This window comes from Rhinopithecus bieti, unplaced genomic scaffold, assembly GCF_001698545.2.
Source record: "Rhinopithecus bieti isolate Rb0 unplaced genomic scaffold, ASM169854v2 scaffold_13259, whole genome shotgun sequence".
Classification (NCBI taxonomy): domain Eukaryota; kingdom Metazoa; phylum Chordata; class Mammalia; order Primates; family Cercopithecidae; genus Rhinopithecus; species Rhinopithecus bieti.
The window spans coordinates 1,393,350-1,419,890 of record NW_016807544.1 but is presented as its reverse complement, the minus strand read 5'-3'; the positions used below and the strand labels follow the sequence as shown (position 1 = coordinate 1,419,890).

General features: G+C 40.7%; 1 protein-coding gene across 14 annotated transcripts in view; it reads right to left on the bottom strand.

The window, feature by feature from the left end:
* The window catches only part of SIPA1L1 (signal induced proliferation associated 1 like 1), a 420,357-nt gene that overhangs the window by 24,228 nt on the left and 369,588 nt on the right, over positions 1 to 26,541 (bottom strand). For 11 of the 14 annotated variants that reach the window (XM_017882761.1, XM_017882759.1, XM_017882760.1 and 8 more), the window contains 5 exons: positions 18,219 to 18,365; positions 14,884 to 15,008; positions 12,604 to 12,666; positions 12,048 to 12,166; positions 7,438 to 7,880 (listed from right to left, as the gene is read on the bottom strand). In XM_017882761.1, coding sequence (XP_017738250.1) covers positions 7,438 to 7,880; positions 12,048 to 12,166; positions 12,604 to 12,666; positions 14,884 to 15,008; positions 18,219 to 18,365 — 897 coding nt within the window. The remainder of the gene's footprint in view (positions 1 to 7,437; positions 7,881 to 12,047; positions 12,167 to 12,603; positions 12,667 to 14,883; positions 15,009 to 18,218; positions 18,366 to 26,541) is intronic. The other 3 variants (XM_017882768.1, XM_017882769.1, XM_017882770.1) reach the window with 1 other exon arrangement.

Sequence of the window (26,541 nt, the reverse complement as noted above, 5' to 3'; positions counted from 1 at the left end):
AGGAAGGAAGGAAGGAAGGAAGGAAGGAAGGAAGGAAGGAAGGAAGGAAGGAAGGAAGGAAGGAAGGAAGGAAGGAGGGAGGCAATGAGGTCACCGAGGATCTGGGACAGCCTGAATCTGTCCAAACTTCTTATCGTGACCTGATGCTCAAATAAAACCACGGACCACATGTGCTGCAACCTGGTGATTTTACATTCCCAGCTATGGCAAAGCTTTATAGGAGGGGATGCTAGATGACCGATCTGCAAAAAAGATGCTACTCTCAGCGGGTACTGCTTTACAAGGAGGACCTACATCTATTTGCTGACTTTGCCAAGCGATGAGCCACCCAGGATTGGGAAGCCTGAATGTCATCAATCAAAGGCCCTGAGTGCTGAACCTATGAGGTCTGAGGAGACCATTGTGAATTCCTGCATCGTCACTGAGACCATCACATCCTGTGAAAAACATCTGACAGCCACTGTCTGTGTTGTAGAAAGCTGCTGATGGGAAAACTTGGAGTCATCTACTATTTAGGCATGGCAAGGGGGTTTTAGACAAGCTTGGCCTGATAAAGATGATATTTTCAGGAAGTGGAGAGCAGCAATTAGTCACCTGTCAAATGGCTGTGGCAAAATCTGGGCAAAGGCTGAATGCTGGTCTAATACCACGGGGAGGAGAGCTGATCGGGTTTCCTGTGATTGCTTGTACAAATAACAAGCCTTTGGGTGACAGATAATGTGGAGGATAATGATTAAGGAGGACTCCTCCCACTGTGTTCAGCACTAGCCAATTCTGTACTCTATCCAATAGAGTATGGAACACAATTTAGAAGACACTAATTCCAAAGGACTGGGGGGAAAACAAACAAGTGAAGTAGGGATGATTAAGTTGACAAAGAAGATATCAAAGTGACTGCAGTAAAGAAAAGTTGTCCATCTATAAAAGGCAGATATTTAACAGTATAAGGGCATACTAACACATACAGCATACAGAAATGAGTGGCTAGCTATATGCAGCAGCAGAAGCCTCAGGGATCATTGTGGACCAGAAGCTGAAAAGCCTGTAATGCTAAGCTATTTAATAAGGAGCTAACAAGATATCTATGAACATTATCATTTTATTGGGCATAGCTGAGAAGAGTGTCATGTGCAGGTTTTGCATCTAAAAAGGATAAAGAAAAAAAAGCCGGAAGCTTGAGAAGAGAAAATACGATTATAGGACGAAACACACAAAGTGTAGTTCTAAGAGCTGTGGGAGATGCCTGCCTGGTAAAAGAAAAGTCACTAGAAAAGTGTTAAGGCAGGTGGCGAAGAGTTTACAAAAGGAAATGACAAAAAACCTTTGGTCTTAAAATGACATTTACAGTCTGCAATACATCTGATCATCTTTTTTATTTTCAACAAACATATAAAAACAGCCATTTAGTAGGTGGAACAGGACTTCGGTTTGGTGGTACTAGGCTATGCTAATGTGTATGACATGGCACATTACCAGCTGCAGGCTTTATCCATCAGTCACTTAGTTTCTGACCTGCTGTCTATTGTGTAGACTGAACAAGCTGACTGCTGAAATGCAGTTTGCTGGCCAGTGAACTGAAAGATGCAATAGTAAGCCATCTACATTTGTCACCATGTGCTTGTATCTGTTTAATTTGTGCACCTTAAGATCCTATGGTGTATTCCATGGCCAATATGCCATCTCCTAGATTACAGATGAGGGACAAGCCAGGTGAAATGGTACAACTGGCCACAGGCCACATAGCTGATCAGTGGTAGAACTGAGACTTGAACCAGGGTCTCAGGCTCCAAATCTATTTTCCTTATGTTCCTCTCTCAACTTGCCTGGGGGTAGAGAGCTATACCAAATTTTCCTTCTTTCTTTTTTTGCAAATGAACACCTTATAGTCAATAATCTATGTCCAATAACTAGGTTAAGGCAAAAAGGGCTAACCACATGTTCTCAGAATCTTAGATGTCAAAAGTCATCATGTTGAGAAAACACTCAGCTCATAAAAAAAATTATTCTCTCTTAATTGTGTATTTGAGCTGTAGCTAGAGGAATGGAATTAAATATTGAAAAGGGAGAGGACTTATTATATACTGAAATTATTTAGAAAAGTTGTGTGGGCCAGGCTCAGTGGCTCATGCTGGTAATTCCTGCACTTTGGGAGGCCAAGGTTAGAGGACTGCCTGAGCATAGGAGTATGAGACCAGCCTGGACAACATGGTGAGACCCTGTCTCTACAACATTATTAAAAATTAGCTTAGCATGGTGGTGCATGCCTGTAGTCCCAGGTACTCAGGAGGCTGAGGTGGGAGGATCACTTGAGCCCAGAAGGTCGAGGCTATAGTGAGCTGCGGGGCCACCACTGAACTCTAGCTTGAGTGACAAAATGAGAGACCCTGTCTTAAAAGACAGACAGAGAGAGAGAGAGAGAGAGAGAGAGAGAGAGAGAGAGAGAGAGAGAGAGAAAACCTGTGAACTCTCTTGAGATTATTTTTTTCATTTTTCCCCCCCTAATAAAGCAATTGTATGAATTCTCATCCTGGTAGAATGCTTTACATATGACAAAGAATGGGCTCTCGGTCCTTTCTGAATTCCTTTTGGCCTTATGATTTAATGACACTTGGAAGAATTTGGGCTTGCTATATCAACTGAATGAATGGATTAGTTGCTTCATAGAACAAAGCAAAAAAATGTTTTGTTGGTGAGATCTGCATCAAGCATCTGTGGCTTGACAGAGGGCTCATTTTCTCAAGGTTCACTTGAAATTTCTTCCTCGGTGGTTCTCTTTTTCAGTCTTTGAGGTTACTAAAAGTAACTGGTTCTGGATAAAATAACTACTCACCCCCCAAAAGCTGGAAGAGGTGTGCCAAGATTGCTTAGGCCAGATCACCTGGAGTTCTGCTGTGTAACAGCAAGATATTACGTAATTGTGAATGTTCATTGTGTACAGTGACACAAAGCAAAAACTGCCAATTAAAATGATCCATACCCACCATCTAGGCTAAGGCAAATAGAGCTAACCACATCTCTTAAGAGAAGTTCTGGTTTTGTTATTTCAGAGGTTGAACTTTCAAATTCTGAGTTAGTCCATAATATTCAGAAAAATAACATTCACATCATAAGAAAAAAATATAAAAGAGAGGCAATTAATTGTTAGTAACTTAAAAAAAAATTCCAGGCAGAAAAGATTTAGAGAAGGAAATGTTACAGATAAAGACAACTGAGTAACTTCCAAACAAAGACGGAAGGCATATTTCTCACATACATAGGATGACAACGAGGGTGCAGAGAACAAAATTTAAACACACCAGGGCATACACGGAGGCACACAGACAGCCCAGTGTGCCAGAGTAGCCTGAGGCAGTCCTAATGTTCAATGTAAACCACACATACAAAGGCTTTCTTTTCCTCAACTCTCAAGAAACACAGCTTTTGTGGCATGAACAGTTAACTTATTAGGTCAACCAGAAAAAGCACATTCATGAAATTGAACTGTGCTGGCAACTGTGGGCAGGCATTTTTCTTGGTCTTTAACCAGTTCTTCCAGTGATAATGTCAGACACTGACCAACATATATCTAGATCCTGACTGATATTTGCAAAGAAGCTGTTCTGAAGTTCTTCCTTGTCATACTTGGTAGAGTTTAAAACCTTTCATGTAGACATGACTTTACTACGACTTCATGCTACACGAGGACTCTGTGTATGCTCTCATAACTACACCCATAAGCACTGCAGCTCTGTGCAAATACTGATGCATCTATACAATAACCTTCAAAATAGTGGTTTTCCAGGAGCCAGGAGTTGAGGATTTATGTAACTTTTGAACTGGTTTATTGAGTCATCAGGCAAAAAACATAAAAGAAAAGTTACTCTTTCTTTGTTTTTTTTTCAGTGTCTCGCTATGTTGCCCAGATTGACCTCTAACTCTTGGGCACAAATGATCCTCCTGCCTCAGTCTCCTGAGCAGCTGGGACTATAGGTGCTTGTCACCATGCCCAGCTAGTTATTCCTATTTGCTCATTGGCATGTATTGAGTATCAATCTATTATGTTCATGTTGGCACAGCCTATGCAAATATACTTAGGATGAACATATTGGGTGACAAATCCTCTTGTACTGACTGGATGGCAGTAAAAAGGTATACGTGATCACATAAGTGGGTAGTCATTGGCTACAGGTATCTGAGGGGGCCTTAGGGAAGCAAGAGGATGCCAGTTTTGAGACCTGGAGAGTGGCGGGCTAACAACCGTGGACACCAAAACAAGTCAGGTCAGTCAGTTACAGAAGAAATGTCTATGTGCAAGCATGAGGTAGGGTTTTTAGCTTTCTCATGTGTGGTCTTAAATTAAGCTCCAACATCTGAAACAGCATTGGTCAGCAGGACTAGAGCATTTTGGACTGACTGAGGAGGTCCTTGATTGCCACACAAACTGGCACTGCCTACTGCCAAGGCCAGAACCCTAAGAAGAAAATGAATGCTGCTGGTAAGAATGTCCTTAAATTACTACTATCTTCACCTATCCTAGGCTTACCACTAATCATTTTTTTTTTTCTAGTGGTTCATTTTAAGATCTGAAAGTGAAACAGCCATTACCAAAAAATAAAATAAAATAAATTTTCTCCCTAAATTTCCAAGCTTCATAGATACACATATATTCTAGGGAGCAATAATTTAGAGCAAGTGATAGACTTTTTTAGTTATAGAAAGTTATCAGTATGTGTAATGACATTCAAATATAGCAACTCTATGTAATTACCAACCTGTATTAATGCAGCTCTCATGAGGAGCTACACAAAATCTGCATGATCATCAAGAGGGAAACTAGAGGACAGAGGAGGCAGGAATGGAGCCCAGCCAGAAAGATGCAGTGAGACTTAATCACTGTAATTTAGACTTTGTCACTGAGTCCCAGGTACAAGCTCTTTTAAGCACTGTCAAGACATCTCTACATTAATTGCTGTTCCTGTCTTCTGAGGACACAAACACTCTAATTTGCTGTGATTTTAGTTTTTCTATAGCAATGTGCATTTGGTGGCTAAGTCCCCTTTCCTCCAGAAAAGGCAGGCTGCTAAAGCTCTGATTATCCAACTCACTCTGCCAAGGTCAACATACCAAAGTCTCAAAACATCCCTACTTACCACAGTCTAGAAATGTGAATGTGACTCAACACATGAGTGGGTGAGAAGCTCTGCCACCCTCCCTCAACAGCCACATTCTTCTCTTCTCTAGTAAGTTTGAATTTCAATAGGAGAGTTATTTCTAAAGGATGATTTCAATGATTCTGCATTCTTTCAGTTAGAAGCAGAAAATTGAGATAATCCTTTGAGGCCTTCAGGCAGCTCCAGCCAGCACATTCAGATAATGCAAACTCAGGTGCTTTTTTCAGGGAGCTTTGTTGATCCCCTGGGATTTGTTAGATAATGGGACAGCCGCACATTCTGTGCTTTGGTTTCAGGGGCCCAGCTCTTTCCAACCTCACTCCATGGTGATGCCATTTGAGACAAGATCTCTATAACCAACTTTCTTCTGCCATCACATTGGACCACAGAAATATTTTCAGATGGAAGATATTCTTAAAAAAAGGCGTCCTCTTTTGAAAATGACAGATTGAAAACCAAAGAAATAGGAGTCAAACTAAACTTAAAAACCAGAGAGAAACTCTTCAGATCTGCAGAATGTTCTAAGTCAATGCACAATCTACTCAGATGGGGATGTGCCAAGAACAGCCAGCGAGTGTCTTGTGTGATTCTGTCTATATGGTTATGGCATCTGATGCCCACTTCCTATTCTACTTTGGCAAACACATCTCTTACACCATTTGCATCAAATAATCTACTATCTTAATTGTGGAACAGAATACATAGATAGTACTCAAGAATACTGGGACTACTTTCCCAATTTCATTTTGCTTGGAAGCCATGGAATTTCCAGACCTATCACCACCATTTTGAGATCTGCAATGTGGTAGCAGTAAACAGAAACAACACTCGTGAAAGGCTGCAGCTTCATACCACAGGGCCTGACATTTTAAATGAAGGGAAACTCAATGATAAGTAACGATAGAAACTCCATGAGAAAACAGAATACTTAGCTGGTCAAGTGAAAGGAATCTAAATTAAGTAGAAATTAAGTAGAGGATGTCCTCTCTCCTTAAGGTTATCTGGGGTTTACTGACAGATTATGGGCCTGGATTTTCATTTGAAAATAAAACTAAATTAAGCCTCTCTATTATTTTTCTCTTTTCTTTTCTTTTCTCTCTCTCTCTATTTCTTTCTTTCTTTCTCTTTTTCTTTTTTTGAGACAGAGTCTCACTCTGTTGCCCAAGCTGGAGTGCAGCTGCATGATCTTGGCTCACTGCAACCTCTGCCTCCCGGGTTCAAGCAATTCTCCTGCCTCAGCCTCCTAAGTAGCTGGGATTGCAGGTGCCCGCCACCATGCCCGGCTAATTTCTGTATTTTAGTAGAGATGGGCTTTCACCATGTTGGCCGAACTGGTCTCAAACTCCCGACCTCAAGTGATCTGCCCACCTCGGCCTCCCAAAGTGCTGGGATTACAGGTGCGAGCCACTATGCCCAGCCTTTACTATTTTTCTTGAGGTCATAATCATAACAGACCCAGAAGATAGCAAGGCTAGATGCTCTCACACATTGATCAATGACTGACAACAATTGAAGGTAAAAGGAGAAAGCACACACAGATTAACAGGCCTAAAAAGACAGTGATGGAATCCTTCTTCCCTATATGGATCTTGTCACATTTGGGATTTTAGGCTCAAATCAAGAGGAATTGACAAATAGTATTTACTTTATCTAGAGGTGTGATCTCCAAGGATACAGGGGAATGTGTACTTTCCTATTCTGAAAGGTGTGTCTAATTTTAGCTACACGTTTGTGTTGGACATCCCCTACTCTCAACCCATCACTGCCAGGAGCCAATTACTGAAAAAAAAGTTACTATGCAAATATCAGGTAAGTGAGGTTCTCGGCTACAGAGGCATGTAAAGGACGTGCTTGGCATCATAAACGATGCTCTGTTACTCAGAAAAGACCCCTTTCTTTTAAAAATATGGTCAATATTTTTAAAATGTAGTCTTCAAAAGCTTGTCCCAATATATATTCCCTATCACTCACCAAAAGCCAATATTACAAAATTACAAATTTCCTCTCAAATTGTGGTAGCCAGGAAAATTAAAAAAAAAAAATCAAATCCAACTTAAAAAAGAATGAATCTGCAAAATTTTCTCACAGTTTAAAATAATGCACTAAAATCGCAGGATTAAAGTATTTTGAAGGCAAGTAAAAGACATTAAACATATAAAAATAATTGTCACTGCAGAAGAACCTCCTTTTCTTATACACTATTGAGCAAAGTAAAGTGGGCTGAGGCCAGGGAACTGGGCTTAGGTCTGCGCTGGGCATCGTAGAGACAGTGGGGAAGGGTGGTTACCTTGTGTGGGAAGCAGCATCGTTTATACTGAAGGTGCTGTTCTCCCTTGTCAGAGGGCTCGAGCCGGCTTGGCTCTTGCTGTGTATGTCTAAGCTCAGGGAAGACTCTGCTTTCCGGTCCAGGCCGTGGCTCTCTGTCTCCAAAGTCCGATCTGCCATGGAGATTACTTCACTGGAGCTGTGCCATAGGGGTGCCACTTTTTCCTTGCCTGGCCCTGAGCGAGGTGATGATGTGGCAGCCCCCAGGGAAGCTGTGCTGCCGTGGCTGGGGCCATAAGAGGTGGTGTCAATCCCACTATCAGCAGAGGTGCCTTGCAGATAGTTATAGCTGTTGAGTTCGGATTCTGTGCGGTCCCCATCGTACCACTTCTCATCACTGTGGGCACTCGACGCATTGCTGGAGAGAGTATTGCTACTGGAGTGGCTCGAGTAGTGGCTATCAGACTGCAAGAGAAGCAGAATTTATTTGAGTGTAAAGTTTTGCTTCCTGAACAACAGAATAACAGAAATGACACTGTGATTAGTTTCTAGTTATGAAGGCCTAAAAGTTCCAATAATGACAAGTCACAGTAAGACAGGGAACCTATGTCACTCTAGTCCACTCAGAAGTAGCCATGGCAAAGAGTACTAGAAACGTTTTTTTTTTTTAATCTTGTTTTTCATTATTTGATTTATGCTAAAGTATCAATACTAATAAGGAAGAAATTTAAATTGTCATTAAAGTTTTAGTATATTAAAATAGAAAGGAAATGACATTTCCAAAGGGATTATAATTAGAAAGCATGTTAATTCTAAAAGCCCTATTTGTTCAGAGTAAATAGAAGGCTGAATATAAGACTTATTCCTAGAGAGCGCTCCTTCCCCAACTAGCCTCTATTGAGGAGACAGCCTTCTAAGACACGCTTTGAGGTAAAATTTATACAGAGGTGCCAAGGTAATTCAATGGGAAAAAAAATTAGGTTTATCATGAAACGATGGTGATACAACTGAATATTCATATGCAAAAAATAAAGTTGGAACTGGGGCAGCAGCTCATGCCTATAGTGCAGGGATGAGTGCTAGGATAAGGATTGATAACAGAAGTGTTAATATGCCTCCTAGTTTGTTAGGAATAGATCACAGAATTGCGTATGAAACTAAAAAGTACCATTCAGGTTTAATATGAGGTTGGGTGTTTAGGGGGTTAGCTGGGGTATAATTGTCTGGGTCACTTAGGAAGTCGGGTGAAAAGAGCACTAGTCCCAGCACTTTGGGAGGCCAGGGCAGGTGGATTGCTTCAGCTCAGGAGTTCAAGACCAGTCTTGGTAACACAGCAAAACCCCATTTCTACAAAAAATTCAAAAATTAGCCAGGCATGGTGGTGCCTGCCTGTAGTCCCAGTTATACATGAGGCTGAGGTGGGAGGATCGCTTGAGCCTGGGAAGTTGAGGCTATGGTGAGCTGAGATTATGCCACTGCAGTGCATTCTAGCCTGGGTGACAGAGTGACACCTTGTCTCAAAAAAAAAAAAAAAAAAAAGGAAAGAATAAAGTTGGATCCTTACCACATAGAAAAATAAACTCACAAATGATCAAAGATCTAAATGTAAAAGCTAAAACTATAAAGCTCTTACAAGAAAACATGTGTAAGTCTTCGGGACCTCCAGTTATAAAATGGTTTCTTAGCTATGACAACAAAAACACATGAAACAAAATAAAAAAATAAATTGGACGTCATAAAAGTTTAAAACTTTTGTGCTTCAAATAGCCCAATTAAACAATGGGCAAATGATTTGAATAGTCATTTCTCAAAAAAAAAAAGAAAAAAAGAAACAAACACCAAAAAACAAATGTCCAATAAGCACATCAAAAAATATTCAATACCATTAGTTATTAGGGAAATATGAATCAAAACCACAATGAGATGCCACTTTGGCTATAATCACAAAGGCAGATGATAATGAATGTTGCAATGTTGGGAATATAAAATGGGGAGGTAACTATGGGAAAACAGCTGCAATTCTATGTTAGTATATACCCAAGAGAAATAAAAATGCATGTTTCATTGTACATGGATGTTTACAGCCGAATTATTCATAATAGTCAAAAAGTAAAACAAAAAATCCAAATGTCCATCAACTAATACATGGATTAAAAAATAGGGTATATCCATAAAATGGAATATTACTCAGCTATGAAAGGGAATGAAGTACTGATTCATGCTACATGGATGAATCTTGGGAACATAATCAGCAAAAGAAGCCAGGCTCAAAAGGCCACATATTGTATAATTTCATTTGTATGAAATGTCCAGAGTAGGCAAATCCAGAGAGAAAAACTGGTGACTGTCTAGGTCTTCGAGGGGATGACAAGCAGTCGGTGGTGGTGATGAAAATGCCCAGGAATCAGGCAGTGCTGGCTGCACAAATCTGAATACGCTGCTAAAAACCACTCAATGGTATATTTTAAATGGGTAAATACAATGGTATATTTTAAATGGGTAAATACTATGGTATGTGAATTATATCTCAATTTAAAAAGTGTATGGAACTCTTTCCATATGCTGGCTTAGATGCTTAGAAAGAACATTTTATAGAGTTTCCCAAAGAAATAAGAATTTAAAAGATTTCTGAATAAAGTAATATTTTAAATTAGAGGGAGGCAGGAAGTCCGGATGATGGAGATTAAGAGAAAAGAAGAGAGAAGGAACTGCGTGTGTGCATGTGTTCGTGTGTGTGTCTTTTGGTGGAGGAAGGAGCAGGCTTTTCATTGGCTAAGGGGAGGGGCAGGAGTAGGATATGCCAGTTTCTTTCTTTCTTTTTCTTTTTTTTTTGACAGAGTCTTGCTCTGTCACCCAGGCTGGAGTGCAGTGGCATGATCTCAGCTCACTGCAACCTCTGCCTCCTGGGTTCAAGCGATTCTCCTGTTTCAGCCTCCAGAGAAGCTGGGACTACAGATGTGTGCCACCACACCTGGCTAATTTCTTGTATTTTTAGTAGAGACAGTTTCATCATATTGGCCAGGCTGGTCTCGAACTCCTGACCTCAAGTGATCCACCTGCCTCAGCCTCCCAAAGTGCCAGGATTACAGGGGTAAGCCACCACACCCAGTCACCAGTTTCATCTCAAAGTGAAACATCTCTTCCCCTTGAAAAAAGAATCAATCCCAGTTACTTTATTGGTGTTACTCTAGTTTTCCTCAATAACAACTTACTAAGTGCTGTAATAAAACCTTCATTTATTCTTAATAGGACAGAACTTCTTTAGCTCCAGACCTGTGCTGGGAAATCTGGTGACCCTTAGTCATGTGTGGCTATTGAGTACTTCTAACATGGCTGGTTTGAATTGAGATGTACCAAGAGTGAAAAGTATATAATACATTTCTACAGAAACATAATGGGAACTATACATATATAATTTTAAATTTTCTAGTAGCCAAATTTTAAAAAGTAGAAAAGAAACATGTGAAATTAATTTTAATAATATATTTATCTAGCCCAACCTGTCCAAAATATTATTTTACCATGTAATCAGTATAAAAATTATTAATGAGGTGAAATTTATAGATCATTTGGGATAATCTATCATTTACAAGTAGAATTGTGACAATATCACATTGTCACAACTTGCCTCAGTAAATATTTTCCTCATAGAAAGATTTTGCTCAGTAGGCTGGGTGTAGTGAGCTGAGTTCACGCCACTGCACTCCAGCCTGGGCAACAAAGCGAGACTCTATCTCATAATTTAAAAAAAAAAAAAGATTTTCCTCAGTAAATCTTTTTCTTCAGAGCAAAGTGCAGGGCATGCTCACTCTTGTTTTTTTTTGGCTCAATATTCATTTTTCTACAGCAAAACTTACATGCATCGCTCATTTCAAGTTCTCTGGGTATCTTCCCTAGTGAACTAGTAAGCATGAAATACAGTATTTCCTCATTCTATAGAATGACGTGAATATAAACATACACATTCCAGTGAACAGACACACCAAGGAAATCAACCGCATGGGGAGGGTGTCCCATCCCAATAGCAGTATCAGGGAAGAAGAGTGAGAAAAAAAAGAGTAAGAGGGGGGTTGGAGAATGATAACCTCATATTCCCAATTTTACTGTAAGTGAGAAGGAATTGTGTATTACTATAGCAAAAGGATGAAATGTGTATGGCTGTGAAAGATAAGAGAAGCGGTAGAGGAGGCACAGGGGAAGCTGTCGGTCTCCTATACCTCCTTTACTGCAGCAGAGTCAAAGACATGGTTGGAACATCAGTCCTGCTGGAGTCCTCCCATGGTTGGAGCAGGACTGACACTCTAACCACATCTCATGCTTGCAATTGTGTAAGCAAATAAAATCAACTTCTAATACATTTCCATTCCTAACATTCCAGGATTGTTAGTGATTGAATCAGATGACCAGACCTGTGGGTGTGGCAGAAGCACAGCAATGAGGAGTTACAATTTATCTCAAAGCAATCTAAAGGCCATAGCAGCAGAAACTGCAAGGCCATGGCAGCAAACGACCACCCTTTGCCAGAATGACTTCCTCTTTGGCCATATAGAGGAAAGAGCAGAGCATTTTCACAGTGCAAGAAAGGTACACTGCTAGGAATCTAATATTTTTTTAAGTTTACAGTTAACTTACATGCCCTTGTTTGTTTGGAGACAAATGAACCACTGGATCCTGCCGCATTAATCTCCCACTGGGGCTCTCTCGGAAAGCTGGCAGTACCTTTGATACTGCTGGGAGATGGCATGTTGGCTCTGGAATACAGCATAGGACATTATGGTGCAGGCACTAAGCAGAAACAAGCACATGGTGACAAATGAAGATGGCTTGCCATTGCATCTTTCAGTTCACTGACCAGCAAACTCTGCATTTCAGCAGTAAGCTTGTTAAGAGTCTATATGATAGACAGCAGGTCAGAAACTTAAGTGGCTGATGGATAAAGCTTGCAGCTGGTGACAACTGTCACGTCATACACATTAGCATAGCCAAGTACCACCAAACCAAAGGCCATGAACAACGCAGCAAAGTTCAGAATCAACTTTTGGTTTGGGGGAAAAATTTGGATTATATGAATTAAATTTATGAAATTCATTCATTGCCAAGTGTGGCTAACCTAGCTTGGTCTACATTACCTAGACAGGCATGGATGCAATAACGTGTTACTTACCATGACATTTTGGAAATATTTTACCTGTATATTCATGCTGCTCGAGGACAAAAGAATTGAAATCCTGAGGTCCTCTATAACTGTAAGCTGAGCACAACAGAAAAGACACACAGCAACTAGTTTACTTAAAACAATTGCTTCCTTTGGGACTCCAAGCTGGCGTTCATGATGGGGTTCCAAAAGTGAGAGATAAAGAATTTATCCTCCATAACACCACTATACCTAATAGCAAGAATCCTGGGCTTCTGAAACACCCTTCCTAACACGTAGAGGACAGGGCAAAATACTCCTTGACTCTGACTCTCAACCATTTCCAAAAACAGAGGCAGAAAAGCAAACAGCCATAAAGATAAGTGAGCCAAGTCAGTAAGCTAAACTCCTGTCTCCACTGTCAGGAGGGTACCTGTTGATATAACACACTGATGCCTAACCAATAAGAACCTGGTAAACATTCTCAATCAGTGCAAGTCATTAGAGAATGTGGTTCTTATAAACTGAGTAGAGAAAGGTAAGCCCATTATATACTCAATATTGGGTACTGAGTAATAAAAATGCAACAATTATTTTTCTTGACTTCTCCCTGGAATGGCTTATACCAGCTAAGCCTTCTGATTCTGTCTGATGTGCCAGTTAGGAAAGGCTGGGTTATTTTTCTGGAATGCTGGGATATCAAAAATTATTTTTAAAATTATTTTAGTATTTTATTTGAAGGGTTGGATTTTCAATGGTGAAAGACCACCACTTGGACCTCTTGTACTGTGGCGAAAGGTTTCTTTGGCAGACTTCAGGGGTATCTTATTTTTAAAAAAAGGTATACCTTACAAAAAAGATGAACAAATACGTTTTCAAAATTCACCTACATTCATTTTTAAGTCTTATCTAATAAGAGTGGGATGCCACTAAAGTAAAGTGGATGCAGGGAAAAACAGACCAGAGGGAGGTTAGTGTGAGAGAATGAACAGGGGTCTAGGAAGAACCTTGTAATTACCCTTTCCACCCCTTCTCACTCTGTGTGACTTCCCGAGTGTGGCAGGCATGACACTGCACGCCTCACAAAGGGCTTGCTGGCAGCCTTGTTCAAAGCCTGCACCAGGAGCCAAAAAAAGTTGCTAAAGTCATGCTGAAGAAGGGATCCTTTTCACATGTGTCATTACCATCTCAACAGTATCAAAACATATGGGATTTAAAACATTCTGTCAAGAGTAGAAAAGCAGATCAGAATATGCTCAGGTTTTCTGTGTGGGGGTGGGTGGGATAAGAATGGAGAATGACAGATGGCTTCAATAACAAGGCACATCTCACTGAAGCTACTGGAACAAAGCATATCTTCAGAACCTAGGAACTCCATTTCTCTTCCTCAACTCCTGTCTTGGTGGAACACATCTCCACTCCTTGCTATGTCCATGGTTAGTACATTTACTTGGGCACAGTCATTAAAACAGGACAGAACAATGAATTTGCAGAGAAGATTAACAGATGGGTCTTGCTTTATAAGGTTATCTTTTTCAGCCCTGAAATGTACACCTTTTTTATCCTACATTGATGCAACTGGAGATTAAATAAAGGAGGAAAAAATCCAACAGTCTAACAATCTAGATTCAAGTTAATGATGCATCAACTGCGTTGGTACCAAATCCCTGAGGCTCCTGTGTTGAAAATCTTGTTTCATGGCAAAATGTTATTGTACCAACTAGTGTTATGGTATCATTGTGAAACAACACATATATAGAAAGAAAGGGCTATGCAGTAGAAATCCGGGCCCGAGCTTGCTCATGCAAATCTCTTCCACCCAGCTGTTTTGTACTGCTAAGACATTTCCTTAGCTGACAGCTTAACAGCAGAGTGAGAAGAATTTTTTTTAAAAGCACATCAGGGAGGAAAGAGATTCTAAGCAAGCTACAGATATGACTAAACAATAATTGTATCTCTTTCCCACTTTGTTCATAGTCTTGTTTTTTAACTTGACATTAAGTATACCAAGCAATCTCTCAAGGTACTTATTCTAGGCAAAAACAAATTAACAAGGAGGAGGAAGGCACTTAGTTTGGTAGTCTGGTGTTTTAATTTAGGTGCTGAAAATAATTCCTATCCCCTTTCCACTTTTGAATTTGGGGTCACTTAGAATTCCTTTTCTCTTAGGTCTTATTTACTGCTTTCACTTATACATAATCTAACAGACTTAATTCTAATTCATATTTATTAACTAGGGCTGTCTTTTATAACAATGTTTTGATAACATCATCAAGAGGTGACCTAAGTCACCTTGTAAAAGCAACTTGCTTCTTGTAGAAATTGATTACTTACCCATCTGGTCAGCAATGCTATCTTCACTTCTTTGCCAGCTAGGTGTGGATTTTCCGCTGCCACTGATATCTGACTGGGTGTTCTGCCTGTCAATGGAGGCCGGGGATCTGCGGCTCACTCCAAACCTGTGGTGATTTCCGCAAAGGCAAAGACAACATCAGGGACCTTACCCATGAGGGGAAGGCAGTCCTGGGTGTAATGAACTAAATTTTAACGACAGGCACTACTGGTTTTTGCTTACGTGTCTGTACATGTATACACACCCTGGTTTGTGTTTATGTGGGTGTGGAAATGTGTATGTTGTGGTCAATATACACCACTCTGCTCAAAAAGGTATGAATGCAATGTAAACAAACTTGTAACAACGAGGGCGGAAGCCATTAGGACTGAGCTAACCTAAGGTATGTAGTGTAAGAAACCAAAATTTTCTAAGCCCTGGTACAGCCAAGTTCAGACTTATTCACAGCCAAAAGAAAAAGTTCACAATCTAAGTATTAATGTTCCATATATATCTTCCAAATGGTATACTGTGGAGGTTTGTTCCTCTTAACTTTGTAGTTTACTAAATCATTAAGTCAGTGGTTCTTGGAACAAGTATTTTCTGAGAACTTGCTTTGTGGTCTGAAATACAAAGATTACTATCATTTAGATCATGTAGAAACCATGTTCAAACTGTCTAAATTTTAAACTGCCTTTGGGAAGGGCCATTTGGAAGCAGGTAAACTGGCAAAAAATAAAGGCAAATGTTTATTTCTGGAAAGAACATTTAGCTATTTAGTTTTATTTTTCCCTTTGTAAAATAATAATACATGCTTAATTAAAGCATATGTCTTGAATAGCAATATCAACAAATTAAATACTGACTGAGCCCATGAAAAAGTGCCAGAGTGTAGAATTTAAACATCCATATGGAAATTTACTAATTTATATGTGGTTACTAATGAACTTATGCATAATTTACACAATAAAAGACCAAACAGGGCCTAGGAGCAGTGGCTCACGCCTGTAATCCCAGCATTTTGGGAGGCAGAGACAGGAGGATCACTTGAGGACAAGAGTCGAGACCTGCCTCGGCTATAGTGTGAGACCCCAGGCTCTATATAAAATAAAAAAATCAGCCAAGGGTGGTGGCCACTACCGTCCCAGTTACTCAGGAGGCTGAGGTGGGAGGATGGCTTGAGATGGGCCTGGAGGAACTCATGTTCGTGGGTGTCTCCTTGTTATAGGCTGATACATGTATGGGTAAAACCAGCAAGTAGCACACCAGAAAGGCAGGAGATAAACAATAAGACCTGAGGCCAAGTTCCAACCCCCACCAAATATGACTGAACAAAGTCACTGAATTTTTGCCTCAATTAATGTGTAAAACAGCAATTTCATTATAAGAATCCAAGGAGAAAATCTATATGAAGCATCTGCAAAGTAGAAGGGGCTAGAAAACATTTATCTTAATAAAACTCATGTTTTTTTGTTTTTTTTTTTGAGATGGAGTCTCACTCTGGCCCCCAGGCTGGAGTGCAGTGGCGCAATCTCGGCTCACTTCAAGCTCCGCCTCCCGGGTTCACGCCATTCTCCTGCCTCAGACTCCCGAGCAGCTGGGACTACAGGCGCCCGCCACCATGCCCGGCTAATTTTTTGTATTTTTAGTAGAGATAGGGTTTCACCGTGTTAGCCAGGATGGTCTTGATCTCCTGACCTCGTGATCCACCCGCCTCGGCCTCCTAAAGTGCTGGGATTACAGGCGTGAGCCACCGCGCCCAGCCAATAAAACTCTTATTATATCATCTCCCCAGTTACTGTTTCAAAATTCTTTTCATTTACATACCCCATCACAAGACTCACTAAGCAAAGCTATCTCACATACTGATGTAGCATTTACTAAAAATAAAAACCTTGATTTATGAAAACTTCTAATTGGTTAAAGTGATCATTTAAAAAAAGGACTCACAATTACACTTTTTGCCATCTCCTCCCTAAGGGTCCTTGGTTTCATTCACAAGAGTAAATATACCTGTTTGTGATCCTATTCTAAATTTGTACTAAGACTTTTTTAAAAGGCTTGGAGATGCAAGTTAGAAATGGATTCTAATCATGCTTTTACTTTTTTATTTTTTAAGAGACAGGCCTATGTTGTCCAGGCTGGACTCATATTCCTGGCCTTAAGGGACCTTCTCCTGCCTTAGCCTATCAAGTATCTGGGACCACAGTGCCCAGTTTGCTTTTAGTTTTTGGTAGCAGTGTAAACTTTTAAACCTCTGAACCTTTTAAACCTCTGAACTTAAAGCTGGACATTTTTCTGGCCCTTTGGTTTTAAATAAACAATAAGGTAAGACTATCTTTAAACTCTGCTTTGGAAAACATTTTCATCTGATGAACTTCTAATTTCATTTCTCATATATGCCCCCACCCCCAATTTATTGTATGCCAGAGTATAAGGGATACCCAGTCCTGAGGAGCTAAGATAAAACTTGTTCTAAATTTTACTTGGTGCTGTTTTTGAAGAGCTTAATTGTTCTTTGTTCAGAGAAGCATTTACTAGTTTAAGAGTCACACTTAGATTTGAAGGAGTTTTAAGTAATCATTTGGCTGACATATGAAACACATTCAGTGACCAAGGACTCTGCCTCATGAGGTCATCCAGTTCTTTCCAGGGCAGGCTGACAGCTATGAAATACCTTCCTCAAAATAGGCTGGACCCTTCTCTATAACTTTCATCTACTGGACTTAGTTGTCCTCACAGACAAGTTTGATCCCCAATCTAAGAGTGCTGGAAGAAAGCTACTGTGGCCTCCTCACCTCCATATAATTCTCATCCTCAGCTTGCACATCCTCAGTTCTTTCTCCCACATGGTCTCCGAGCTCCTCATTTACCTGGGCCCTCTCTTTGGATCTGCCCTGCCTGGTCGGAACTCCTCAAAGTGTGTGGTCCAAGGAGGGTGGAACAGGCCCTATGTCTTTTCAACAGTTTTGCTTTTTAGCTCCCTTTTATTTCCATCCTAAACTTGTACAGGTGTTGTTTCCACTTTGGAGTAAATAAGAAGTGACAAAATCTGAACTGTAAAACTAAACAATATATACAATGGACAAACTAATGCAATTTGATTTCTTTGCCACTGAGTTCTTCGTAGAGGCTAGATGATGATAAACTTCCTAAGAAGTAGTTTAAACCAGCCATGAAGCCATTTTTCTATCTGGATTATTAACTACATTTTCTCTTTTGTTTGTCTACAAATTGATCAAGGCTGGCTGAATGGAAGTCATTTTACATGTCTGAGTACAGATGAAAGAAATGACGCCAACAGGGACCATGTACAATGGGACAAACGCATACCTACCCTTCGGGCATGGACTTCTGCCTGTAAGTGCCCCCCACAGAACCAGTGTCACTGGATGAAGACAGGTTGCTAGGGGAGTTCCGACACTGGGATCTTGCTAAAGCCATGGATGAGACCGTCACATAGATGTCCGAACCAGGAGACAGCCTGCATGTGCAATACAAAAACATGAAGTCAACAATTCAAAGGGAAAATCTCAAGGCAATGCATGATGGATAAAATCATATAAATGTGACAAAAACAGTGACTTCATGGAGATAGTGAAAACGAAGCCAGCTGGAAGCCTACAAAAGAAACTTCCCCATAAAATGACTCCCTCTAGGAACAGCTGGAAAACTGCCTTGGGTGGGGGAGGGGGGGTGGGTGTCAAAAAATAAAGGGGAAAAAAAGATCTAGAAAACATGTATGCTTCCAAAAGCTGCCAGAATTCAATGGGCTAAATTGCTTATGCAGTTTCCTAGTATGGCGGAGCAGAAGATAATTGAACCCAAGTGACATTAACATAGCAATTAATTCCAGTTTCTCACACCAGTCCTCCCAGAGTATATGACCATAGTAACACTGGTACATTTTTTGCATGCTTCTTTGTTTTCCAATTTTATTGTTCACAGTCTGGAATGAATATTCAGATTTTGCTATTTAGTATTTATAATTTTGGTTGGTAGTAGTATCACCATATAAAAATCTCCATGAAAAAATGCCTAAAACCACAGTTGTTGAATTTAACTAGAACTACTGAATGTATATAATATCACAGTAGAAGTGTGCTCCACATGGGCACCTCATGTATCTGTTTCTAAAGTTATGGGTCCTTCACATTGCCAACTGGCTGTCAAGGCAGAAACCATAGCTTTGTGGTCAGGACAGACATATTTTTCCGCTCTACCTCCTCTACTCTAGTAGGCAACATGGCAACCACAGGGATATGAGTAAGTGACGCTGTGCTGACAGTTGTGACTAGGTTTAAGCTCACCCTTAGTAACAATGGCATTTTATTTCAGAAGCAAATGCTGGCACAAATCACTTGACTCTTGTAGCAGGGGAGGTAATTTCCATTTTATAACTTAGGAAGTGAAATCTAAGTCATCGTTCAAGTTCACAACGAGCCAGATCTCTAGACTCTAATTCCGCTGCACTCCATGCTAAACTACTGCTGTCCCCTAGAGAAGGCCTGGACTTTTTTTTTTTTTAAATGAGACAGTTTGCAATGGGTTTGCATGCTCAGACAACTTTGCACATAAAGCTATCCTAAGGCAAGTCCAAGTTCTGAAGCCTTGAGACAGAAGCTGCTTTACTGGCAGAGGCCCTGTCCCGCAGTGCCTCTTTATCTTCTGAGTAGGGCAGGATGGGGCTTCAGGTGTAGGAGGCTGACAAGCTTTGCTAATAGAAAAAGAATAAGGATAGACATTAAACAGTACAACTCCCAAATTAATCCATGCCCAAGAGGCAGATCTGACTTGAGAGCCCAGATTTGTCTCCGGCTGTCTCCTAAACATGTCGACTGGACACCCTTCACCAGCAATCCAAATCAGACCTTTTCAAGACTAACACGTTTTATCGCACTCTCCAACACCCCACACTGTCCTTCCTATATTTGTTATCTCAAGATAAACATTTTTTTTTTTTGTACCACATAATGGCTTTATTCACAGGACAACTTGAGACTGCAAGTCATGTGACTAGTCAAGCTAAACATGGTGAAGCCATTTTTTCCCTTCCTCTTTCTTTACTTTCCATAGTCAACTGGGTTAATTAAGTTCAACCACTATTTACTGAGCACAAACTGATGCTGGTCCTGAAAACACAAAGACAAAGAAGCTATCTAGTTTCCGACCTGCTGAACGGCTTCTGAGTTCTCTCACCTGCAGCCTGGGTCAGTAGAAGTGTCCTGATAGGTCTCTCAATTTCCAGGCTCTCTCCACCCAATTCCTCCAGCAGCCCCAACCCACCCTCTTCCATCAAGTCATCTGACTGCTAAAAGCCTATTCAAAGCTTCCCTTTGCCTATAGGATAGAGGAACAAATCCCCGGGACTCTCTTTAAGGCCTTGAACCATCTGACCAAACCCCATCCTCATCTCCATCCCCATTAATGGCTCCACACACCCTACATTCTAGAGACAGTTGAGGTGTCCCAGTTCTCAGACTCCGCCCATTTACACCATTATTCATCTTTTTCTCTCTGCCTGGAATGCCTTCTTCCTTTGCTACTCACATAAAAAGGCCTGATTCCAACATCATCGCTCTGAATTCATAGATTAGAATCTCCTCAAATCCCATGACAGTCTGTTCTTTGCACCATTACACCATGTCATACAGAATGGTTATTTTATGTGTATTTGTCTCCCCTAATGTGAATTAAGACTCTGTCCTTAAGGGGCCAGGACTGAGCCTTATTTATCTTTACATCTCTGAGTGCTTAACATGTGTTTTGAATGAAGGAGAATCCCTATCAGTGGTGTAGAAAAAGAAGAAGAAAAAGGGGATTCAGGACAAGTACCATAGTTATGTCAGATGTCCCAAGTCAGGAGTTCTCAACTATGGTGGGGCTAGATCACCTGAACAACAGTTGGTCACTAATAATGAAGTGCCAAAATTTGTGAATAATTTAATAAAAGCAATTGTAACAGACTGAAAATTAATATGCCTTCTAAAATGCAAGAAAAAGGGATGGAGTTACAGGTGATAGAATTATATCTAAGCCCAGACACCTATGTGAGTATCATCAATCTTACATATGATGGTGAGAGAACTTAGGACAATGCCTGTTCTAACTAGTGTGAAATGGGGCAAATAGGGAGACTTGGGATGTCAGTGTCCAGGAAATGTGGTAAGAAGAAAAAGAGGCTGGGTTTCTAAAGTCTTCCAGTTATCATCGTCGATCTCGCTGTTGCTATACAGACTGTGAGAAATATGGGCCAACCACCCACTGGCACTGTCATTAGGTTGCCAGGTCTCAAAGTAGGGTATGCGTGGGGCAGGTATGGCGGGGCCACAGACTAGTGGGATACTAGCTCATCTCTACTTCAGGTAATGTGTTTTGATAAGAGAAAATAAAGACATTTATCTGGGTACCATAACACGGGTTTCTCTTTACTCTTTCCCACTGAGACATACTGCAAATTTCTCACTATTATTCTAAAGTAATTAATTGTGAAGTGATGTGAAAGGGGTAGGACTGGGAGGAGTTGGTTATGAAAAAGAAAACGAAGTAAGGCTTAAGGAATGACATGAATCCAAATGTAACAAAATACCACATTCCTTTCAACCTGAAGAGTCTGGCTCTTATACACACATAATAGAGAGAAACTTCAAATATAGTTTCACTTCATAGCTGCTTTGACTTTCTTCCTGCAAAGGGGAGGAGGTGTTACAGAAAATAGCAAAAGGAGACAGCAGTGGAATGTTAACTCAGTGAAGATTAATGCAATGTGTAGGGGTCTGATGATTTTTTGACTTAGGGGTAGTAAACAAGTAATGCCAGTGAAGTACATTTACGGTAAACGTTAAAATGTTTATGCTTCTATGAGGAAGTTACAACCTAATTCCAAAGGAAAAGTCAAGATGTAACCTTTACATTTGTATTTAGAGGCTGCTTTTCTTACCCTGCTCTCCAAAACGTATATTAAGCTAAGATACCTCAGGCTAGTTCTCAACCTCAGCTTTCTTATTTGGCAAATGTATCAGAAAATTCTATTTGGTTACTGGAGTTATCCCAAAGTGAAAAAATAGCATTTCCAGAAGGCTGGCATTCATTCGCATCCCTCTTTTGCATTTATATAACTCAATAGTGGCTTTGTTTTTGGACTGTTCACACACATAGAGCAACTGATGGAATGCCACCCAAATGTTTTTATGACTCTAGATGTATGTATGGTAGGCAAAGAAAAAATCAGAATTAGCCCTTATTCTGACGACTTACTATTTTTTCCAAATACTCTGAATTTGATACTATCACACAAATATTATTTAAGAACAGACCTAGTGGGAGAGTGGGAGGCACTGCTGCCTGTCTGGGTACTGGCAGTCCACTTCTGCGGAGATAGTCTGAGGCTGATCGTTATTGGAAGTTGGGCTGATTGCTATCCTGCCACTTTGAAGAGGTGCTTCAAGAACTGGGAGCAGCACCTCTCACATTGAATCACATAGGAAAACCAGCACACTGACCTCCTGGATCTCTGTCCATCCCAACACACCTCACAAGTGTACTCTGTTTTAAGCGTTGCTGAGTCCAGTGAAGTTATAGCAAGATCACAAGAGTCGAGTCTTTTCTTCTCTTTTGAGATAAATCTAGATCTTTCTGGTTAGTCTTAAAGAGCCCCAAATGTCTGACGTTAATGTCCCAATAGGTTTAGAGGACGAAGATTAATTAATACCTCTTTCAATTGCTCTGAGATCTTTCCATTCTGTTGAATACAGGCAATATTCTTTTTAAAGAATGCTCTCGTCACTGTCAGAGAGGAATTCTGTAAATCTTTTAGCATTAATTTCAGAAGATTTTCTTCCCTACATTTTTACAAATTTAGTCAAGAAATAACTAAACATTTTAAAAATAACTGATACCAAACATTCTCTGGGGCTTCCTTCTGCTGATAAAACACCAGGGCTTTTTTTTATTGTACTAAGAATGCAGCAATTGAAAAAGTCATGATCATCACCATCAAGAGACATTATTTCCACAGTCTTTTGACTACACTTAATATTATACTTAACACCAGATTTTCATTTATATACAATGCATTTCACTGCAGTGAAAACAAAGATTTGAAAGGGTTGGACATTTAGAAAGAGATGGTCCAAGATACGTCCTTCCTTCTTCCAGAAGTAGTCTCACACCAGGCTAAAAGAGAAAAGAGAGCTGACACACACACACACGGATTTCTAACACAACCACCCCTGTCCTGCACACCTATTCCATGAATAAACTCATAGGATGACATATATAGTGCCAACATTAATGGATTCATAGTAAACTGATCACTGCAGATTATGACTGATTACAACTTATCAACTTATGGGTACGGAATTCTAAGTGAGAAGTTGGGAAAATATTTTCCTAACTGATTAGGTAGGATTAATTACATCTCTATTCTATTTCCCATTTTTTATTCCAAGGTGAGATATGTACAAGGACATAAGGCCCTCAGTAACCCAAGTGCAAACAGTGAGCTGGTGGTATAAACAATTGAGAGCATTTCAAATAGCAGCAGTGATGGACAAATTAAATGCTGGAGTCCATAATTAAGCACAGCATTTTACCACAACTTAGCAATTAAAATGCTATCCAACCAGGGAACAGGACCAAGTTAAAGTGTTCTGTCTTCAGCCATGTATATCAACTAGGAATTATGCAAAAAAAGAAAAAGAAAAATCTCTACAATGATTCAAGTTGATGTAATTTGGGTGCTATATCCAGAGTAGTTTGAACAAGTCATGTTCGACTTCAAGCAACTCGTGCCTGTCTTTTCATCGCTTCCTGTTGTGTACTTTGTGAACAGAATTATTGCTGGCTTTCTAACCACATAATTCATACCAGCTGTTCAGACTAGATCATGGGAATCCTGTTCTTTTTTTTTTCTTTTGAGACAGAGTCTCGCTCTGTTGCCCAGGCTGGAGTGCAGTGGTGTGATCTCGGCTCACTGTAACCTCCTCCTCCCAGGTTCAAGTGATTCTCCTGCCTCACCCTCCTGAGTAGCTGGGATTACAGGCGCCTGCCACCATGCCCGGCTAATTTTTGGGTTTTTAGTAGACAGGGTTTCGCCATGTTGGCCAAGGTGGTCTCCTGACCTCAGGTGATTCACCTGCCTCAACCTCCCAAAGGGCTGGGATTACCGGTGTGAGCCACCGCACTTGGCCCCAAAATCCAAAACTTTTTGAGGGCCAATAAAACGTTCAAAGGAAATGCTCACTGGAGCGTTCTGGATTTCAAATTTGGGATGCTCAACCAATAAGATTAACGCAAATATGCCCAAAATTAAAAAAAAAATTTAAATTTGAAACATTTCTGGTCCAAGCATTTTTGATAAGGGATTATCCTAATTGATCTTCACAGACTCTAAGAGGTGGGGCTGTGACCTACTTGACTCATGGGGATGTTAAAGTGCAGAAGGACAGGACCTTGCCCACTGCCACACACTCGCAGTAGCACAGCCAGGATGCAAATCACGGCCCCTGGACAGCACAGGCTCCACTCCTGGTGCTTCTAGGAGTTTCCAGGCAGCTCACACTAATACACAGGTGGCCCTGCAGAAAGGAAGCCGTTATGGAAACATTTCCCTAGAGTGAGTGCAGAATAGCTACTTTCGAGGCCCACGGAATGATGAGTAAGTAACTGAAGAGCCGGAGCTCTTCAGGACACAGTGCTGGAGCATCCTCCTCGCATTCCTGGGTCACTCTGGAGTTTGTAAACGATGGGGAACTGGGAGGTGTACCAAGCTGAAACCATTGTGCCCATTTCCTGAATGCCTGAATAGGAACCACCGTTGCAGTACCATCTAAAAATGTGAACTTGCAAATCACATCAACTCTAATCCTGACATGGATGCCAGAGTATGCTGTTTCCTGCAAGAAGTGGAAAAGAGAAGCCTTCAGAGTCCGGTGTCTTTAAGTCAAATGCGGCCCTCTGCTTTTCTCCCTTGTCTTGGCTGACAAATACAACACCAGAATTCAATCCCAACTAAAACCTTTTGAAGGAGTCAATCAAGATCTTGCATTTCACTTTGAGTCAATTTTAGAAAAGCTCTACCAGCAATATACTTTTAAAATGAAGTATTCTAAACTTAGTCAACAAAACCCAAAGAATTCTACTTAAATCTATGTTTAATGCTATAGCTTTATCAGACTGTCAAGTGCTTTGCCTTTACCTTTCATCTAATTTTTATAAAATGAAATTGGTTTCTTTTCTCTAAGATAGATTAAATGATGTCCCCAGTTACTTAAATAAGCCCTTTTGATATTAAAGGGTCATTACCACAAATGGAAAGGTGAGGAAACTCTGAGTGTGGAAAGCTGGAGTACCATGTGAAGTGTGGACGCAAGATGGTAAACTACTCTATGAGGTCTCCTGGTTTAATTACCAAATAACGTTTTTTTAAAAAAAGCATTGGGAGTCTATTAAATGCCAGAGTCTACAGCTGATATTTGGAATACAAAGATAAATAAGACAGGCTAAGTTTTAAAAAATGGACAAATAACATTAAAGTGAAGTTTCATAAATTTTGTGAGTGAAGAAGCCATGTGGTGGTAAGAACATTCCTAGTGGGGCAATTAAGGTAGAAATGGGAGGAGAGTGTTTTGGAGAAATTAAAGGCGGCTTCTCAGAGGAGGCATGGCAAGGCTTCAGCAGTCAAAAGAAGGAATGGAAGGTGTACCAAGCAGAGGAGCTCCTAAAAAGGCATCAAGGGGAACATGGTAATTGCAGAAGAGAGAGGGCCACTCACATGCCTAGAGATGGGGGTGGTGACGATGACAGGGGAAAAGGGAAAGGCAAGTCCACATAGACAAACTTTTTGGGAGGGACAGGGTGTCACTCTGTTACCCAGGCTGGAGTGCAGTGGTGTGATCACGGCTCACTGCAGTCTCAACTGCCCAGGCTCAGGGGATCCTCCTACCTCAGCCTCCCAAGTAGCTGAGACTACACACATAGGCCACCACACCTGGCTAATTTTCTTTTTTTTGTAGATATGGGGTCTTACTATGTTGCCCAGGCTGGTCTTGAACTCCTGGACTCAAGCCATGCACCTGCCTTGGCCTCCCAAAGTGGTGAGATTATAGGCATAAGCCACAGCACCCAGCCAACACAGGCAAACTTGCTGGTGAGTTGGACTTGATTCTGAAGGCGGTGTGGAACCACGGAAGGGCTATAATGAAAGGCACAGTGTGAAGAGTATTTCTATTTTTATTAGGTCATCCTTTCAGTGGGAGGTTGGTAATCATACCTAGAGGCTGTTGGCAACAGTTTAGGTAAGCAAAAGAATCTCAGTGTGAAATGAGAACTTCCCAGGCAATGGCAGGAACATGTGTGGAGCTGGGATGATAGTGCCGAGGGGAAACAGGTAACAAATCCTACTTCTGTTCTGGATACTCAGGTAGATGGCAAAGCTGTCCACCAAGGTGGGTAACACAAGAGATGGAGAAGGCAGAAGGAGGGGCAGGGGTGAAGGTCAAGTCAGTCTGAACTTGTGAATGTGAGACACTTTCATGCCTTTCAAGTGCAAATGTTCAGTAGGTAGTCAGGCATACGAATATGAAAAGTGAAAAAGAGACCAAGGCAAAACAGACAGCTAAGGAACTACCCACATACAGATGATGGTTGAGGTTGCTCAA